The sequence below is a fragment of the Lemur catta genome, chromosome 4 (assembly GCF_020740605.2).
Source record: "Lemur catta isolate mLemCat1 chromosome 4, mLemCat1.pri, whole genome shotgun sequence".
Classification (NCBI taxonomy): domain Eukaryota; kingdom Metazoa; phylum Chordata; class Mammalia; order Primates; family Lemuridae; genus Lemur; species Lemur catta.
In genome coordinates, this window is record NC_059131.1 from 71,548,496 (window position 1) to 71,566,884 (window position 18,389).

The window sequence follows — 18,389 nt, forward strand, 5'->3', positions numbered from 1 at the left end:
TACGGGTTGTGTTCTCTGTTCCATTGATCTATGTGTCTTTCCTTCTGCCGATACCACACTCTTCGTTATTGTAGCTATATAATAAGTCGTAAAATCAGGTAGACTGATTCCTCCTTTCACTTTATTTTTAAAATTTGTTTTAGCTGTAAACTTTCATATGAATTTTAGAATAATATTATCTATGCCTACAAAACATCTTGCTGGGATTTTGGTTGGAACTGTGTTAAACCGGTATATTAATTTGGGGTAGAAATGACAGCTTCACTATGTTGTGTCTAACAATCCATGAACACAGTATGTCTCTGTTTATTCAAATCTTTGATTTCATTCATTAGTGTTTTGTAATTTTCAGCATGCAAGTCCTTACATGTTTTGTTAGATTTAAACCTAAGTATCTCATTTTTTTAAGCAATTGTAAAACAGTATTTTATTTTTAATTTCTATGTCCACGTTAATTTTTAGTAGGTAGAGGTTTTTGTATGTTTATCTTGTAACCTGAGACCTTGCTGAATTCCCTTATTCTAGGTGGGTGTCTTTGTTTTCTGTAGATTCCTAGGATTTCCTACATAGATAAGCATTGTCATCTGCATGATAGTACCAGTACCTGGGTCCTACCCTCCAGGCTTCTGACTTAATCAGTTTGGACTTTAGGACTTTTAAAACCTTCTTTGGTGATTCTGATAAACAGCTGAGGCTGAGAACCATTGCTCTTTCAACTTGTCCATCAATGAGCAGAGATGCCTTGAGCACAAAAGCCACGTGCTGGGAACCCACATACTGCCCAGTCCATACTTGGTGGCCTGTCTTGCTGTCAGCCAGCATGGTTAACACGGTGGGGCTTTGCTGCTGAGGACAAGGCCTTGGGCCCTGCCAGCCAGTCCCTGGTGCCCAATGTACTGGCTCCTCCAGCCCAGAAAAGACGAGTAAGCTGTGATGGATAATCAACCAGTTTTAATGAACAAAAAATACTGATCCGTATAAAAAGGTGTTTTTCTCTGTCACTTAAGTGTCCTCATTTTCTAGATGAGGAGTTGTCTTCTCCATGGTCTTGAATGCCTGTTTAGCCCGTGGCGCCAGTATCTGAGCGCATGCTGGCTCTGTCACCATAGGGCAGGGGCTGCCCATGGAAAGGTGTGTGGAGCCCTTGTCAGCTTTTTCACATAGTAACAATGGCCTTGGTCTTGGCCTGAGAAGGCCACCAAAGTTAGACTCAAAATAACTGCTGCAAAATTGATATCACCCAGGTACCTTATGTAACCCAGGACCCATGTGAGGGAGGCTAAACCTTTATCTTTTAGCCCTTTTCTCAGCCTATGGTTCTTGGTTTAGAGCAGAGCTCTTTAAAATTCACTCTGGCATTTAAGGACCCAGCCCTGCCAGTAGTATAGGTCTATACCAGTGAAACTTGAAACGTAAAGAATGATGCAAGAAGAAGGAACCTTTAGGGAGCTGTTGTGAGGGTGAGTCATTGTACCCCAGTTAGCGGACAAGGGGCAGGAGGGCCTGCCCTGCCTTGCCCTGCTTCCCCATGGGCTAAGCTCAGAGCTCCCCAGTGCCCTGTCCTCTGTGTGGGGTCAAGCAGAGTGGATGTAGCTGCAGGGTTCCAGGCAAGAGCTCAAACTCCAGTACCAGGGGGACATCAGTGCCTAAGGCAAACTAAGGTTACGGGCCACCGCCCCAAGAGTTGGGTGGGCCACAAGCAATCCCCAGCACCCAGGCACCTTACCCCTACAAGGAGCACTACCAGCCAGCCCAACAACAGTGTGGCAGGCAGGCCTGACTGAAGCCTTTAGACAAGTGGGCAGAAGGTTCCCCTCAGGTATCAGCTCCAGCTCATCAGTCTTGGGGCTTCTGGGGCAACCTGGTGGGTCCTGGACTTCTGGTGCTGTGGGGCCTCAATCCTGTTGCACAGCCCCCTCCAGACTGTCAGAACCCACCTCCAGTGTCCCTAAGACGAAAGCTGTCTGGAGCCACTCCAGACACTATCAGGGTTGCTGCTGATAGGAATGGAGTCCTCTGGGGAAACCCCTGCCCAAGGGCATTGGCCAGCTGCAGAAACACCTGGCACCTGTGTGGCCTACTTTGGTTGCTCTTGTGTGTCCTGGATGGCAGCTGCTGGCCACAGGCTCAGTCACCACCTGCAGGAGACTGACCCTTGTACAGAGCAAGGGCAAAACCTCCCAGACTCAGGATTAGTGGACACTGAGGAAGTCTAGCACCCAGCCCTGGGTAGCTCGGGCCTGGGGCTGCTCACTTCCTGCTCCATCTTGGCTTCCACTCCTCTCCCTGGCCCTCATCTGGACCCACTTTGCTTTCTGCTGCCCCGTGGTCCTCTGCTTCAGCCCTTTCAGCTCCAGCCCCAGCAGGGAACACAGCACCTCTTGACATGCGAAGCCAAGGAGGCCTGCGTTCTCCACGTGCCGGGCTCGCCACTGCTCCTCAGTTCTGACAGGGCTGCCTTAGAGGCCTGAGAGGAATCAGACTGAGGCAAGAACCACAGAGGGTGCAGATGCAGGGGAGGGGAGGGGTTGGAATGGTGGCTGTGGGTGACCCGCAGGCCTGTTGTCAGCACCGGGTGCGGGGATGTGCAACATGGGCCTGCAGTGCTTCCTGGATGCCCCGCTGCCAGTCTCGGGCCAGCTGCACTGGAGTCATGGAGGCCTGGGAACAAGGATGATGGGTCAGTCCTTTCCTCCGAGGAGCTCTGTCCAGCCTCCTTGGAACAAGTGCCAGGGCCTGGGCCCTGCTCATACTCACCACATTCTGCACACCCAGCTTGGCTCCATAGAGCAGCAGCAGCTTCATGGCTTTGTAACGGCCATGCCGCACAGCCTCATGTAGAGCTGTGTCCCCTTCCTGTTGAGAAAGGGAGAAGTCATGCTCCTACCCTCCGGCCCTCATCATGCAGGAAGGTCAGGTTGGCAGGGGCTGTCACTGAGCAGACAGCACCTTTGGTCCTATACCTTTGGCTTGGGCTCCTCAGTCACCGTCCCCCTTTGCCCCCAGCTGGAAGACAACTACTTACCTTATCCTGTGCGTTGAGGTGGGCTCCACACTCGATGAGGTGCTCCAAGCAGTCGGAGTGCCCAGTGCGCACTGCCACGTGGAGGGGGGTGCTCCAGATCTAAAAGCACATGGGGATTAGTGTGGGGTCTGGACTGGCAAGGCCGCCTCCTAGTCCCACAGGGCCATGCTTTCTCTTCTCCAGGAATAGCACCCACTCCCCTGTGTACTGCTCAACTGGCACCCAAAGTGGCATGCCTCTCACCTTGTCCCGGGCGTTGACCCGGGCTCCCTGGTTGAGCAGCTGTTTGAGGATATCCAGATGTCCTCCACGGCAGGCCCAGAACATGGGTGTCCTGTCCAGCTGCAAAACAAAAGCACCAAAGCACTCTGACCTGCTGGGATGCTAGGCAGGACATTGGCCACAGCAGGGGCCATCCCCAGTTCTCACCAAGTCCCGAGGGTCCACAATGGCACCTGCTGCCAGCAGCTTGTTCACCAGCTGGCTGTGACCCTTCAGACAGGCCCAGTGCAAGGCCGTGCGGTGGAGCTGGGGGCAGAGACAGGAGATTAGGCAGAAGGAACGCAGCCTCTAGAGGCCCCACCCGTTCCCATTCTCAGGGCCAGGTCCCTGAACAGAGTTGCCTATTCCCCCATCATGCAAAGGGCTTCTCTCCCCTCCCTCTGGAGGCACCACCGGATTCATGCCCGTAAGACTGGAAATCACTACAGCTTCCCAGGACAGGGCCACAACACACTGGAGACAGCACTTCTGCAGCCCTGCCTGTGCTACCTTGTCATGGGCATTGGGGTCCCCTCCGTCTGCCAGGAACTTGTCAATCAGGGCCTCCTGGTTCTCAGCAGCTGCCTTCAGGAACATCTCCAGGTCCACAGACTCCACCTGGGCCTGGGGCTGCGGCTGGGTAAGTTGAAGGACAAGACCAAATCACTCCCCAAGACTGTGGTACCCGTGACAACAGCTTCACCAGTCTGGCCCAGTGGTTCCCAAGCAGCTGACTGAGGACCAGCACACTGTTGGCACTTGCAAATATAGTTTTGATTTTTAATCCATCCCCAAGAGATTCTGATTGATAACATTGTGTGTATGTGTGTGTGTGTGTGTGTTATGGATGGACTTGTGTCCCCCCACGGTTAGTCCCCCCACAGTTCATATGAAGGCCTAACCCCCAGTGCCTCAGCACAAGACCTTATTTGGAAATAGAGTCATTGTGGATATAATTAGTTACCATGAGGTCATACTAGAGTAGAGTAGGCCCCTATCCAACATGGCTTGTGTTAAAGTGGGCCCTAATCCAGTTCTGGCGTCCTTATAAAAAGGGGACGCTTGGACACGGGCACACGTGCAGGGAGAACACCACGTGAACATGAAGGCAGAGGTGGGGTGATGGATCTACAAGCTGAGGGACGCCAGTGATGGCCAACACAGAACCTGGAGAGAAGCACAGAAGATTCTCCCTCACAGCCCTCAGAGATAAGCAACCCTGCTGACTCCTTGACGTCAGACATCTAGCCTCCAGGACTATGAGACAATACATTTCTGCTGTTTAAGCCATCTAGTCTGGCACTTTTATAGCAGCTCAAGCAGACAAATCCCCACAGGGCAGAAGCCCTTCCTCTGGGACCTGAGCCCCGGCCATGTATGTTCCCTCAGTCCCGACTTCCCACTCACCTTAACCACGGGCTCAGTTTCCCTGGGGGGGACCCTACGTTTCAGTCGCTTTTCTCTTCGTCTTTGAACCAAGTTTTCCAACTCAGCCAGAGTCTCTAGATTAAGTCTGGAACTGTTAAATCTTTCGAGCTGGGGCAGAAAGTGGGCAGAAGACAAGACCATGCCGGCCGTCAGCCACTGGCCGTGGGAGCCGTGGGGACAGGCTCTTGGTTGGTCAGGCTGTTGGTCCTGGGCCAGAGCCTGCCCACAGCGCACCAGCCACCCCGCCCCCCTGCCCCACCCCCACAGCACTCTCACTTTCTTCTTCTTCTCCTCTTCCAATTTCAGCTTCTCCCGGGCCACAGCCTCTTGGGGTGCCATCCTCCAGTCACTAGGCCAGCCTCCGGGATCAGGAACTCTATGTCCCAATCCCAACACTTTCCTTTCTACTCTTTCTCCACATACCTGTAGGAACAGGATGTGGATAAAGAATCAGGAAAATTGGAGGAACCTTAGAAGACAGAGTTGTGCAGTACCAGGGAGATCTCTGACAAGAGTTGATGCACAGAGATGAGTGCTCTGGATTTGAGGGTCGGCCTGCCCCTTCCTTCTGGCAGCTCTGTGGCGGTCCGAGCGTTGGCAAGCTCCCGGACCCCATGGTTGCTTCTGGCTCCACCAACCGTGGTGTCAGCTGAGGCCCTGGGGGGACAACTGATCACTGCCTACCCTGCTCCTGTCAGCAGGATGACATCACATCTATTTATACCACTGGGCTTGTGCCCAAGTAGCCTCAGGGCAGATGACACCTTAGCTTCCCTCCTGGGCTGTTGTCCTTAGATTCCTACCAGATCACGCCATCATGCCACCTGACTCCAAGCTCAGAGGGACAGAGGAGATGCCCCCTGGGTAAACTTCTAAATTCCTGAGTTCAATTCTTGGCTCTTTCTGAAGCTACATTCAGGCTCAAACTAGCATTTACCTAAAGCATCTGGGGAGACTGTATGAGTTATTGTGACCTGGAGCAGAGCCTACCACAGCAAACATCCATTCTTCCCCCACCCCCCATGCCCCAGCCCCATGAGTTCAGGTGCTGGGAGCACTGAGGACTAAACATGCTGTGGGGAGAGGAAAGCTTGGAATGACAAGGGTAAGAGAGGGCTTCTAGCCATATTCCCTTCTACAGCAACTCTGGCAACCTAACACTGCCCTGCAATCGGCCTCCTGGCAGAGGCTGTACCAGGCTGGGGCCAGCTGGGGTCAGCGGCCACTGCTGGGCAATGCAACGTCCTGGGCCTCACACGTCCATGACCCACCTCCCCAAAACTGACAGCCTAAGGGTCATTGTTCCTCTCATGGCCCAGGGAATGCCAGTGCGCCCCCTCCATCTCCCTGACCAAGGCTGCCAGACCCTCTGGACTTCCAGAACAACAGCAATCATGGTGCTTGAGCTAAACAAACACCACAGCTACACCCACATCTTCCAAGGGAACCTGCCATTTCTTGTTTCTCTTTCACCATCACAGTCCAGGGCAAAACTCGCTAAACTCAAGAGTCTTCACATCTTTCCCATTCAACTTCCCTCTCTTGCTCCCTAAGCCCCTCAACCAACTCATGTGAGAATCAGGCACACGGACCAGAAGAGAACTGCATGCTCAGCTAGGCACGGTGGTGCACACCTCAAGTCCCAGCTACTCAGGAGGCCAAAGTGGGAGGATCGCTTGAGCCCAGGAGTTTGACTCCAGCTTGGGCAGCATAGTGAGACCTTGTCTCAAAAAATTTCTTAAATAAGTAAAAAAAAAAAGTGCATGCTCCCTTGTTCTTAAAATTTGACCCTCAGACCACAGAAAGAAGCAGGCAGCCCTCTAGCCAGATGGCATCACTCTGCCAGGCTGGTCTCAGGGTACCTCCCGCCTCTGCCCCATGTCCTTACCAACTGCTGAATGCTGATGAAGTCCATGGTCCCCCCTGCTCTTCACATCACCTAGTGAGAGGAGCTGAGTTGCTCAGCCCTTTTATAGGAGCCTCTCTCAGGGGCAGGGGCAGAAAGGGAAGGACAGAGGCTGTGCCTGGGCCAGATGACTGTGTGGCTCTGTCATACTAACAAAAATACCAGTCTGGGAATGTAGCCCACTGGGGACAGGAAAAGGAACTGTTTGGAGATGTGTCTGTCATATCCTCAGACACCTGCTAGTCTGCACCTCTGCCATTTACTCCCCACATTTACTCAGGAGTCACTTAACCAACACGTATGTCCTTGAATGACCGGACCACAAGCCCAGATTCAGGGGGAAAATGTTTCCCATGCTCCTAAGTTAAGATCCCACTCATGAAAAACATCCCGCTTGAGCTCCTATGGTGTAGGTCTGGCTGCCTGAGAAACCTCAAAGACCCTGCCCAGTTGCCATAGCACAAGGAGGCCAGAATCCCAAGGAAGGCCTGGGCAAGGACGGAAGCAGCTTGGCCCACTGCCTCAGGGATCCTCATGGCATCTACAGGAGGAAACCACACTTCACCTGATCTCCCAACTGGCCCGTTTCAAGGCTGCCCTCCTTGTGCTTGATGGTCTCCCTTCCCGGGGTCCCCCACTTATCCCTCACCGTTCTGGGAGCCAACACATTACGCTGCCCCAGCATCAGGAGCCAGGCCTGCTCTGTTGATACTCATGCCTCTGGAAAAGTCTTCCACGCCCGCACGCACGTCCCTGTCAGATGCTCTCCAGGCAGGGAGTGTGCCCTTCCACAGGGAAGGGGAGATTGAGACCCGCTCCGGGTCCCCATATGTAACGATAACCATGAACTCCTGCCAAGGAGCAATCTGTCTCAAGACACCAACATCACATCTCCTAATTCTCCTTAAGAAGCCATGCATGCCCTTCACCCAGTTATGCCTCGAACTCTACCTTGACCTTTGAAAGGAAATCAGATAGCCTGTAAATAAGACTCCAGAACCAGAATAACATGAGCAGAGATGACCAGAAGGACAGGAAGGGAGAACTGTGGGTTGAGAATGACCAAAGGCCCCAAAGGGCTGCCAGTGGTCCCACCCACAGGGCTGGCTTCTTGGAAGTGCTTCCAAGTTTTGAGAGAACTTAGGGAAGTGCAGAGCTTTTTAAAGAAACTCAGTTCTTATGCTTGAGAGTACTTTTTTCAGACAAAGGTGATTTCTTGCTTTTGGTTATGAGGAGGGAAAGTTACCTAAAATTTTAGAGGGCAAACAGACAAGAAAAAGTAAACTTCAGCTCTGGACGCCACTGTCCACTCCTGACTCTAAAATTCCCCTCCTTCAACATTTGAGGAAAAGGGTATTTTGCATTAATAGGCTTCATCTGAAATTCTCAGCAGAAAACCAGCCTGATCCACGTGAAACTGCTACTAACTCTGACTTAAAAAAAAAAAATTCTTTATTAAAAAAAATTCAAACATAAATATAATGCTCTAGACGTCTTGCCTCCGTGGCCTGGGAAAATCCATGGGTACCAGTTTAATGTACGTCCTCCCGCCTTTCCCTCTGTATATTTTGTGTACGTACATCCACACGTTTCTGCACTCGATCTGTTTCTATAGACGTGTTTTGTTTGGAAAGGCATCATGTTGCAGACACACGTGGCCCTTGTTCCACCCGCACACACCACGCTCAGCTGCACTGCACGCCAGTGACGTGCTTGCACGACTTAACCTTTCCCTACTGGGGAGCAGTCGGCCTGTCCCCATGGTTTTTTTACGTTACACTCCATGCTCCAATGCCCATCTCTGTAAATGCCCCTGTGAATAAACATCTTTGTAACCATGGAAGAACATTTCTCCAGGAAGCTACAGAGAAATCAAATTCTCGGCCCTGCTCATTTACATTTAAATAGATATTGCCAAACGGCCATCTACAGTGGCTATACCAACTTCCACGAACAGATACCAGCAAGTTAAGACAAGTGACAGCATGAAAGAAAAAGAGAAAAAAGATTTTAAAATGTATATAAATATATGTATATATAAAAAAACAAAGAATCAATATCCAGAATATAAACTCTTATGAATCAATAAAAGAGAAAACATTTTTAAAATAGGCATGGGCAGGAAGTTCACAGAAAACAGGCAATTAGGACTAGTCATCAGCAACGCAAAAGAAAGGAATGGCACTTTCCTACCTACCAGTCCGCCGACAGTAATGAAACCAGGGCACGAAAGCCCGTGGGGTGGGGTGCCGGGCAGCAGGCCCTCCTCTGCTTCCCACGTGCCAGGCTCTCTCAAGTGCTCCCCTGATGTTCGCTCATTTCGTCCCCACAATGACTGAGGCAGGCCCTATTACAGTCATTTTCGTCTTTCAGATGAAGAAACTGAGGGACAGACAGGTAAAGTGACTTGTGCCAAGGTCATTCAGCTAGAAAGCAGCTTTTGTCACATATTCCATATTTTCTTCTAATACTTACGTAGTTTTTATATTTAGATCTTTAATCTTGTGATTTTTTTTTTTTGTGTGTGTGGGATGAGATAAGGATATAACTTTATTTTTTTCCAAATGGATAGATGTCTCACATGAACTCATTTAGAATATGATCATCTGTCTGGGCTTAAACACTTCCAGCCCCAACAAGCCTACTCCCTGGCCTCCACAGTAGCCAAACTGGGGCTCTTCCCGTGTCTTCTGGCCGCAGCTTCGTGCCCTGCAGCATGGATGCTGACCAAGGCAGGGATTGGAGAGCTGGTCTGTGTACCCTTCAAGGGCAGCCCAAGACAGGAGAGTGGTGACTCAGCTGGCCAGAAGGTCCCGCAGGTCACTGTTGCAGGGCAGCAGGTCACATGCTAGACGTGCCTTCCGATCCCGGACGGCCTTCAGGGCTGGGCTATGTTGCAACAGGAGGGAGCAAATATCCATGTGCCCCTTCTCAGCAGCCTGTGGAGAGAGTCCCAAATCAAAAGGCATGCCCCCCATTGGGCTCTGCTCTTTCCTGCTCCACTTCTGGGGACCTCTTGCTCCTAAAAAAGAGGTTTTGTGGAAATAGAGACACTGGCTGTTTGAGTAGATTTCCTACCACATCCCACTGACTTTATGCAGATTGGTGGAATACCTCAGTGCCATCTGGCAATTAGCCTGAGTTTTTCTTTCGTGTGTCCTTTGCCCAGTGGCCATTCTTGTCTTTGGCCAGACTTACACATTAAAAACAAGCACAGAACCTTGGATCTTTAAGCGTCTTTCACAAACATTCACATGTCATCCACAAGGTGCTGGGCACAAGATATACCAGGCACAGCCCTGCCCTTTGGCAACTTTTAGATGAGCAGGGAAAGAAAGCGGCCCAGGTTCCCAGCTTTCTCCTCTTCTTCTTTAAGGCAGATGACCCCAATCTGGACATTAATTTATAACTCCCCTCCCAATAACAGAGTTCAATGATTTATGTAGGTTATCTTATGTAACTTTCACAATAATCCTCTGAGGTAAGAACCATCATTATTCTCATTTTACAGATGAAGAAATTTAGGCTTATATAAGTAACTTGCCTAAGAAAGGACATAGAGCTAGAGTGGTTTAGAATCCCAGGTTTGTCTGACTTCAAAGTCTAAACTCTTAATAACTATGGTAACCACTATATTCCCTACTCCTCCCAACAGACAAATTGATGGACTACAGTGGCTTTTGAGAAGTATCAAAATTAATACTAATAGCAATTACTATACCAAATTTTAACCCAATCTTTATTTAACAGGTCCTCTTCTTTTTTTTTTTTAGAGACGAAGTCTCGCTGTGTCACCCACACTGGAGTGCAGTGATGCAATCATAGCTCACTGCAACCTCAAGATTCTGGGCTCAAGCGATCCTGCTGCTTCAGCCTCCTGAGTAGCTGGGACTACAGGCCCGTGCCACTACACCCAGCTAAATTTTTTTTTGTAGAGATGGGGTCTCGCTATATTGCCTAGGCTGGTCTTGAACTCCTGGCCTCAAGCAATCTTCCTGCCTCGGCCTCTCAAAGCAACTGGGATTACAAGCATGAGCCACTGCACCTACCGAGCAGGTCCTCTTGGTGACTACAGACCCAAGATTCTCAATTTCAGTACCTCAATTCAGGCAGTGATATGTTGTAAGCAGTTGTGAGATGCATTCCAAATATACTTTAGCAAAAAGTAAAGTACCAAATAGTTTATTTTAAAAAAACAACACACAAAAGAACAATTCATATCCCTCAGACATTTTCATTCTCTGAATGAGAGAAAAATAGATGGAGATGCATCTAAAATGCTGCAAGCTGTGGGTTATACCAGCCAGGTATACCCACAGCAGCAACCTGCCTGTAAATATCCACCATGTGAACTGTAGCAGTAAAAAGCCTGAGCAACACCAGTTTAGACCATTAAGAAATAAGCAATCTGCCTATCCAATTGGCAAGGATTAAAAAACAAACCCAATGTCCAGCTGTTCACTCAGCACATATCCATTGAGCACCTGTGCTAACTGCTAGGGCTACAACAGTAAACAAAATAAAGTCCCAGCTGTCTCTAGTGAGAGAGACAGACCTCAAATAGGGAATTGTAAGGTAGAGAGGAGTTAAGAACAGTTGAATCGAGGGTGCACGTAGCTAGGCATACATCTGGGTGAGCTAAGCATGTTTGGGGATCAGGGAAGGATATCTGGGGGTGTGATGTGTAAACTGAGACCCAGAATGAAGGGCAGAAATAAGCCAGATGAAAAATGGGAGGGGAGAGGCATCCAGACAGGAGAATAGCTTGTAATGCATGCCCCTGGGGTGACAGAATAGTAGGTTCAAGAAAACAAAAATGACTAGCAGCGCCTGAGTGTAAAGGACAAAGGGGATGAGAGCTCAGGATAAAACTGGAGAGGAAGGCAGGAGCTACCTGCACCTTGTAAATTGGCTTATGGACTTGGGAAAAGAAAGCCTCTGAAGGATTCCAAGTGAGGGCATGGCATGATCCGAACTGTTTTCTAAAATATCGCTCTAGGAGAAGATCCAAGCAGGGACAAGAGAGAACTATATTTACACACATAATGCATAAATATGCAGAGACCACCTCTCAAAGATGCATAAGAAATTAATAAAGTGAATGCCTCGAAGGAGGTGATCTAGAAGACTGAGGGATGAGGGGTCAGGTGGAAGGGAAACTCATTTTCATGGCATATCCTTTTGTACTCCTCAAATTATTTACTATGTGTCAGTATTTCCAGTTAGAAAGAGTTCAATTAAATGATTACTCTGGCTATAACGCAGAAGGTGGACCAGAGGGACAGGCAAGAGTAGGTACAAGTTTCAGAAAACTAATTACATGGAAAAGTCTTCATGACTTATCACTAAGGAAAAGAACAATAAAATGGCACTGTGCATTTTAATTTTAATTTGCACACGTAGGAAAAAGGCTGGAAAATCACACATTAATCCTAAAGTGATGACAGGTGAGCACTGAGATTACAAATGATTTTATTTTCTTCTCCATGTGTTTTTGTTCTCTCCATGTTTTCCACATGAACACGTGACAACTTTCAGAATAAGAAAAGAAGGGGGAAGGAGCATACCTTATGTAGACTGGTCATGCCATCGGCATCTACCAGCCTGGGGTTGGACCCATGTGAGAGCAGCAGCCGTGCGATTTCAGTGTGCCCACAGTAGCTGGCCCGGTGCAGAGCAGTGGCACCCCCATGGGTCTGGGCATCACACTTGGCTCCACTTTCCAGCAGGAACTGGCACACAGCATAGTGCCCATTGCGGCTGGCGTAGTGCTGCAGAGAACAGAGACCAAGGTCAGACAGCAGAGGCCAGGCAGGCCACAAGGGTGCTGGAGAGGTGAGGGCACAGTCCTGTAGTGAGGGGTCTGGAGTCATCCTAGGTGCCACCTCTAGCAGCCGAATGGCCTGGGCAAGCTTCTTCATTTCTAACCTCAGCTTCTTCAATTGGAAAATAGGGAAAATGATCATTCCTACCTCACAGGATTGTTATGAAAATAAAATTAAATAATTGATGTAATGCTCTTACACTAATTAAAACCCAGGTTCACATGATGTTTAAAACAGACACTTTGCTGGAAGAAAGGGCGGGGGGAGAAGATAAAAGGTAAACATCAATTCCCCCTTCTCAGAGAGCAGGTATCCCCGAGTTAAAGCTTCTCTGTCTTCTGCGTTCCTCCCCAGCTCACCAGAGCAGTGTAGCCAGTGGAGTCGGGCTGACTAGGGTCCGTTGCCTTCTGGATTAAATACTTCACTCGGCCCAGGTCTCCATTCAGGGCTGCCGACCAGATCCCTGCAGAAAGCATCCAAAGTACTGAATAAGGTCAGATGAATGGGGACCTTTAGTACTTCCTTTACCTCTTGACCTCAGTTTTCTGAGTGTCAGCTAGTCTATAAAATGGAGGATATCCGTTCCTTCAATAAATATTAATTGAGCACCTCTTCTGTGCCAAGAATTATTCTAGGTGCTGGTGACATAGCTGTGAACAAGACAGACAGGGGGCCTGTCTAATCAGAACAGTAGCATTAAGCAGACAAAGAAATCCCTTCTTCCCACTTCAAACATAGAAATGTTGGATGAAGTAATTTTCGGCTGGCGTAGTGGCTCACACCTGTAATCCCAGCATTTTGGGAGGCCAAAGTGGAAGGAGTGCTTGAAACCAAGCAACATAGCAAGACCGTGTCTCCATAAAAAAAATTTTAAAAATCAGCTGGGTGTGGTGGCACAGGCTTGTAGTCCCAGCTACTCAGGAGGCTGAGGCAAGAGGATCACTTGAGCCCAGGAGTTCAAGGTTCAGTGAGCTGTGATTAGGCTACTGCACTCCATCCTGGGCAGACAGAGTGAGACCCTGTCTCTAAAAAAAAAAAAAAAGGTTTGAATCTACAGTCAAATTCAAAGCAAGAAAAGGAAATTTCATAAAGTGGAAATCATAGCCAAAGTGGTGAGCAGGTACTGAAGCTGTAGAATCCAAAGGGCACTTGGAACTATACACACACATCAGGGGCTTTGGTGCAAATGCTTGAGGAGGGTCCAGAGTGAAAGCTGCAGGCCACATGCATGGCAGGGAGCTAAAGCAAGGCTCTGTGCACAAAGTTAGGAGGCAGGAAGTCCCATAGCACAGAGGAACTGAGACTAGAGAATCTCTACTTCCCTGCCCTGCTGCAGAGCAGCAAGAAGAAAGCTACCAAGCCTAGGCAATTTGGTTATTTAGCAACTATTTACTGAATACTTACTATGTACATGGCACTAAGGATCTTCTATGTTCTATTATCAGAACTGCTATGTTCTAGGCACTGGGGATCAGCCAAGTATCAAAGATTCCCCCCTAAAATTTGGCCCTATAGAGCTTACATTCTAATTAAAGGAGAAAGACAAGAAGCAAATACATATATATTTATTTATATACATATTGTCTAAATAGACATACATATATATTTGTTATATATTTATGTATATTAAATATTTTATATATAATTGTATACATATAATTGGGGGGCATAAGGGGACAGGGTCTCTCTTGTTGCCTGGGCTAGAACGCAGTGGCATCACCATAGCTCACTGCAACCTCAAACTCCTGGGCTCAAGTGATCCTCTTGCCTCAGCTTCCCGAGTAGCTGGGACTACAGGCATGTGCTACCATGCCAGCTAATTTTTTATTTTTTGTAGAGACAGGGTCTCACTATTGCCCAGGCTGGTCTTGAACTCCTGGTCTCAAGCAATCCTCTTGTCTTAGCCTCCCAAAGTGCTAGGATTATGGGAGTGAACCACCGTGCCTGGCCTAATTATACATATAATTTTATATACATATTCTATATATTTTATAAAATAAGTAAGTTGGTTCTAAGTGCTCTAAAGGAAAAGCAGGGAAGAAGAATAAGCAGTGGTCAGGCATGGCCTCTCATCAGGTAACATTTGAATAGAAACCTAAAGGAAATTAGAGAAAGCACCATTCAAATAGTGTGAGAAGATAGCAAAAGCAGAGAAAAACCTAAAAAATGAGATACCCTGACTTATGCAACCTGGAGGTATGGGGCCTATTAACTGCACCTTCGGGAAACAAAAACCCCAAGCTAAGAATCTGTTATAGTCTGGACTGTCATAAAAGGTGATCCAGACAACTGAACCCTGTAAGGAGCAGGCAGAGGTAACTTAGAAAAAATACCCTATTAGGATCCCTCCAGAAGCCAGCCAAAGCAGTGTGAGACTCTCCCAAAAAAGAGGATCCCCTCAGCAGCTCAAAGACTAAAAATTACAAAACAAGTAATCTACTGCCATAAGATGACAGCAAAAATACAAATGGGAAAATACATGCCTCATAAATTAGCCATTATAGCACAATCTAAAAAAGACTTTAAAACAACAATGTTTAATGTATTCACAAACACAAAGGAATAGACTTCACAAATCAACAGAACATTAGGGAAAAAAAAAACAGGCAGATCTGAAACAGAAAAGTCAATAAATTAAAAAGTAGAATCTTTGAGCTGGGTGTGGTGGCTTGCACTTGTAATCCCAGCTACTCGGGAGGCTGAGGCGGGAGGATTACTTGAGGGCAGGAGTTTAAGGCTGCAGTGAACTGTGATTGTGCCACTGCACTGCAGCCTGAGTGACAGAGCAAAACTCTGCCTCTGGAAAAAAAAAAAAAAAGGAGTAGAATCACTGAAATAAAATGACAACAATAGATGGGTTGAACAGTATTGCAGACCCAGTTGAAGAGAGAGTTAGTGATTTAGAATTCAGAATGCAGCACAAAATGATAAAGAAAAAAATATTATGGTGAATAATCTTTTAATTGTGCTGTTGAATTTAGTTTGCTAATATCTTGTTGATGATTTTTTTTATCTATGTTCATCACAGATATTCTTTTTATGTTAGAGAAAAATATTAAAGAGCAGCAAAGAAACATGGAAGACAATGTATCAACATTTGTCTAACAAGAGTTCCAGAGAGAGAAAGAAACTGGATACAATGGAAGAGAAGTAATGTTTGAGGAGGTAACAACTAAGACTTATCCAGAATTAAAGACAACCTTGATTCCTCAGATGAAAAACCACACTAAATCCCAAGCATTAATAATAACAAATCTAGCATGGTGAAATGACTTACTATCAAAAATAAGAGAACATTTTAACATATTAACTGCTACATGAGTTGTATTTAACTCACACTAGTTTTGCGCTCGGGGCCTTGTGAAGCATATGTAACTCTCACACGTCTTTTTACCTTGGGAGTCGTGTGGTGTGCAGGCAACTCAAACTACCATGCTGTAGCATATGAGTTATGTGACGGGTGGCCCCCGGGGCAGAACCCTGAAGTTGGTTCGTGAAAATCTTACTTGTTGATGTTCTTATTGCTACAAATAATATTGACAATTTAATTGTACAGAAAACAATAAAAAATAAATTTTTCATTAAATTAGAAAGGATCATTTTGTTTTCGAAGTTTTTATTCTATTTTCATAATAAAACACCATGGCCCCAAGGAAAAAATTTTTTTTTCTGGCATGGCAGTCAATGTGTTAGTGTTAACAAAAAGAAAAGATCATCACCCATCAAAGACCAACAATTAGATTATCAACAGATTTAACAGCAGTAGTAGATACAAGAAGATAAAGGAAAAATATTTCCAGAAAGTTGAGGGGAAAAAAACCCTGTCAACCTAGAATTTTATAATTTTATAATCAGCTAAGCTATCACAAGTGTATGTGTGGCAGGGGTTGGTGGGCAAGGAGAGGCATCTTTCACTGAAAAAACTATTAAACAATGCACTTTTGAAAAAAAGGAAAATGAATCCAGAAGGAAGACATGATTTGAAGAAAAAAAGTCCACATAACAAAATAGATAATGATCTTTTCTGTGTGTGGGAAATAATAAATGAGTAAGCAAACAAAATGACGTCAGATTATAAAAATTATTTTGATGAAAGCAAGATGATAGAGGTATCAGAGTAACCTAGAGTGGAAGAGGCCTAACTTTGGATAGGGCAAAATTTCTTTCTCAACAGCAGCACAACTGACATGTTGGGCCAGATAATTCCTGTTGTGGAGAGCTGTCCTGTGCAGTGTAGGATGTATATAGCATCCCTTGTCTCTACCTACTAGATACTTGTAGCACTCTCTCCAGTTGTGACAACAAAAATGTCTCTAGACATTGCCAAAGTCCCTCAAATGGCAGAATTGCCCCCAACTGAGAACGACTAGAATGGGGTATTTAGGGAAAGTCCCTCTGAGACATTTGAGCTGAGATCTGAAGGAAAAGCATAAGCTAGCCTAATGGTTGCAGGAAGTTCTTTCTAAGGAGACGGGACAAGTTAACTAAGGCCTTAACTCAGGAAAAGGTCTTGCCTACTTGAGAAACCCAAACAAGAACTGTGTGGCTAAAGCATAGTGATTGGGAGAAGGAAAGGATGAGAAATAAAATGAGGGTAGAGAAGTAAAGTAGGCGTGGGTTAGGTCCAAAGAGCTTTGTAGGCCACAATGGGAATGCTCTAATTTCATATTTTCAAAAAGCCACTCTGGCTGCTGTGTGGAGTACAAAACACTGCAGGAAGGCAACAATGGAAAGGCCCACGGAGGGAACCACTACAGTAGGGCACAGAGGAGGGTCGTAGGAGAGGCAGAGAAGTAGGCAGATGTGGGAACAATTGTCTAGTAATAGTTAAATACAAAGGCATATAAAGCAGTAGGATCTACCCAGCAATTTTTGGCAGTGTTATTATTACTGAGTAAGCTGCCTGTGCACGGAGAGGTGATAAAGCATGTCAGCACAGTGGTTTCCAACTCGGAGAAGAGGAACCTTGGTTTCCTGCTTTCCTCTGTTCCTACTAGCAGCATAATCTCAGTATAATCGGGGGCAAAAGAGTTGCCTCTCTGGGCCCCATAGGCAGGAATACCAGTCCTGCCTCCAGGGCTGTCTGTGAGAAGGGCTTTGCCCTACCTAAAGCTTGTGCACTGCCTGACACACCGGGGCTCCGCAAGGGCTGGTCCCCTCCACCGAAGCTCCATGCCCCCAGAGCGCGTGCAATACAGACTCTGCCCCCCTGGCCCCTCTCTGACACCTGAGCTGGCTTGCGTCTCCCAGGTAAGGTGAGGAATCAGGCCCAGCCCCACCACCTGGGAAAGTTACCGAAACCAATGTCTCAGTTTCCCCGCCTGCACGCGAGACGAGGTGTCTAACGGCCAAGAGCTCGGGCCAGGCCGCCGGCAGGCTCTCAGTAACGCGCCAGGCTCGGAAGCTCGGGGTCCCGTTCACCGCCCCCTCCTTTGCCCACGTCGGTGAGGGCCCCGAAGGCCCGGCCGCGGGCCTGGGGAGCGCCGGCAGGGCCGCGAGGCCGCCTCACCCCTCTCGAAGTCCATCTCCTCCAGGGTCTGCTGCACGCTGGGCACCGCACTGAGGTGGGAGCAACAGGGACCGTCCGCACCGGGCCGCGACGCCGCCATCCCAGCCTCGGCGCTGCGGGTAGCCAGCTCGGCCTTGGAGGGCGGGGCGGACGGACGCAGGGCCCGCTCCGCCGTCCCGGATCTGACCATTCAGCGTCCACGGCTGGCCTCCTAGTCCCGCCACCTCGCCGGAGTTCGCCAATCAAATATCCAGACCTCAGCTCGAGAACCAATTGCGGCGGCGCGGTGGGACTGGCTGCGCCGGGCCGTGTCCCAAGGCCGCCACGCGAGGGCGCCCTAGGCTAAGCGCAGGGCGGCGGCGCGGCGGTGCTCGGTCTTGGGGGCCGCTCGCCGCGGAGGCGGGCGAGACCTTGTAGGGTGTGGGACGAGGCAGC

The 18,389-nt window shown here is 48.1% G+C and overlaps 2 protein-coding genes across 3 annotated transcripts; both read right to left on the reverse strand.

Annotated features, from left to right (window-relative positions):
- Positions 1-931: 931 nt before the first annotated feature.
- ANKRD23 (ankyrin repeat domain 23) lies at positions 932-6,947 on the reverse strand. Of its 2 annotated transcripts, XM_045550154.1 has the most exons (9): positions 6,603-6,940; positions 4,991-5,137; positions 4,694-4,822; positions 3,797-3,922; positions 3,455-3,553; positions 3,269-3,367; positions 3,026-3,124; positions 2,758-2,856; positions 932-2,661 (listed from the first exon to the last, which is right to left on the reverse strand). In XM_045550154.1, exons 1-9 carry the CDS (start codon positions 6,627-6,629, stop codon positions 2,566-2,568), a joined length of 921 nt encoding a protein of 306 aa, XP_045406110.1. In that variant the 5' UTR covers positions 6,630-6,940; the 3' UTR covers positions 932-2,565. The 2 variants fall into 2 exon arrangements, with proteins under 2 accessions (XP_045406110.1, XP_045406111.1); XM_045550155.1 differs by lacking the exon at positions 3,455-3,553 and having other exon boundaries at positions 6,603-6,947.
- A 1,732-nt stretch (positions 6,948-8,679) lies between these two features.
- On the reverse strand, positions 8,680-18,089 carry ANKRD39 (ankyrin repeat domain 39). The gene is made up of 4 exons (XM_045550156.1): positions 17,955-18,089; positions 12,805-12,908; positions 12,188-12,391; positions 8,680-9,559 (listed from the first exon to the last, which is right to left on the reverse strand). The coding sequence occupies exons 1-4, from the start codon at positions 18,052-18,054 to the stop codon at positions 9,416-9,418; spliced, it is 552 nt and encodes a 183-aa protein (XP_045406112.1). The 5' UTR covers positions 18,055-18,089; the 3' UTR covers positions 8,680-9,415.
- Between the last annotated feature and the right edge of the window lie 300 nt (positions 18,090-18,389).

Excerpts from the sequence above, each read along its gene's own strand:
- ANKRD23 (XM_045550154.1), bottom strand. The coding sequence starts at position 6,629 with ATGGACTTCATCAGCATTCAGCAGTTG. Across the intron at positions 3,923-4,693 it reads AAACTGAGCCCGTGGTTAAG|CCGCAGCCCCAGGCCCAGGT; the intron begins GTGAGTGGGAAG and ends CAACTTACCCAG. Across the intron at positions 2,857-3,025 it reads ACCTCAACGCACAGGATAAG|GAAGGGGACACAGCTCTACA; the intron begins GTAAGTAGTTGT and ends CTTTCTCAACAG.
- ANKRD39 (XM_045550156.1), bottom strand. The coding sequence starts at position 18,054 with ATGGCGGCGTCGCGGCCCGGTGCGGACGGTCCCTGTTGCTCCCACCTC. Across the intron at positions 12,392-12,804 it reads CCACTGGCTACACTGCTCTG|CACTACGCCAGCCGCAATGG; the intron begins GTGAGCTGGGGA and ends TGTTCTCTGCAG. Across the intron at positions 9,560-12,187 it reads GCATGACCAGTCTACATAAG|GCTGCTGAGAAGGGGCACAT; the intron begins GTATGCTCCTTC and ends CTCTCTCCACAG.